This window comes from Entelurus aequoreus, linkage group LG01 (assembly GCF_033978785.1).
Source record: "Entelurus aequoreus isolate RoL-2023_Sb linkage group LG01, RoL_Eaeq_v1.1, whole genome shotgun sequence".
In the NCBI taxonomy this organism is placed as follows: Eukaryota; Metazoa; Chordata; class Actinopteri; order Syngnathiformes; family Syngnathidae; genus Entelurus; species Entelurus aequoreus.
In genome coordinates this window covers 64,857,959-64,858,556 of record NC_084731.1, presented here as the reverse complement: position 1 = coordinate 64,858,556, position 598 = coordinate 64,857,959, and the positions used below count along the sequence as shown (strand labels likewise).

The 598-nt window shown below is 54.0% G+C and overlaps 1 protein-coding gene across 1 annotated transcript in view; it reads left to right on the top strand.

Annotated features, from left to right (window-relative positions):
* The first annotated feature begins 221 nt into the window (after positions 1-221).
* The window catches only part of vstm2l (V-set and transmembrane domain containing 2 like), a 126,354-nt gene continuing 125,977 nt past the window's right edge, over positions 222-598 (top strand). The window contains exon 1 of the mRNA XM_062056249.1: positions 222-558. Within this exon, the coding sequence (XP_061912233.1) occupies positions 453-558 (106 nt within the window). The 5' untranslated portion in view covers positions 222-452. The remainder of the gene's footprint in view (positions 559-598) is intronic.

The window sequence follows — 598 nt, the reverse complement described above, 5'->3', positions numbered from 1 at the left end:
GCTCCCGCAGTGGCTGCTGTGTTTAGCATTGTTTATATGTTGGTAAAAGACGACGAAAACGCAAGAAAAGAGCAACATTGCGTGCTGAATGATGAACATTTAGATGCCAACTGGCCGTCCATCTCTGCACAAATAGATTTAGATCCCAACTGGCTGTCCATCCCTGCACAAATAGATCCCTGAATCCGCCATGCTTCAGTCCAGCGATAAACCCTCGCATATCCCTCCGCCGGCTAATTGGCGGTGGCTGTGAGCCGCTGCACCTGTCTGCCCACGGTGTCTCATTCCGCCCACGGCGCGCGTCACGTCCACGGCCAGAGCGAGCAGAGTGAGACCCCGCATCGTGTCGCTCGGTGTTCTCGACGGTTGCTGGGCGACGCGGAGCCGTTCGATTCGACGCACTCCGCCTCATGTGACCATTTCCACGGCACTTGCGCGACACATTTGGAGCGATGAGAGCCATCGTGGGGTTGGCGCACTACGTGGGACTTTACCTTCAACTTCACGCAGCTCTCGTCGCTGGACACGTTGAGCTGGAGAACCATTTATCTGCTAATGGTAAGTTTTCTATATTTCCACACATTTTCAATTGTACACG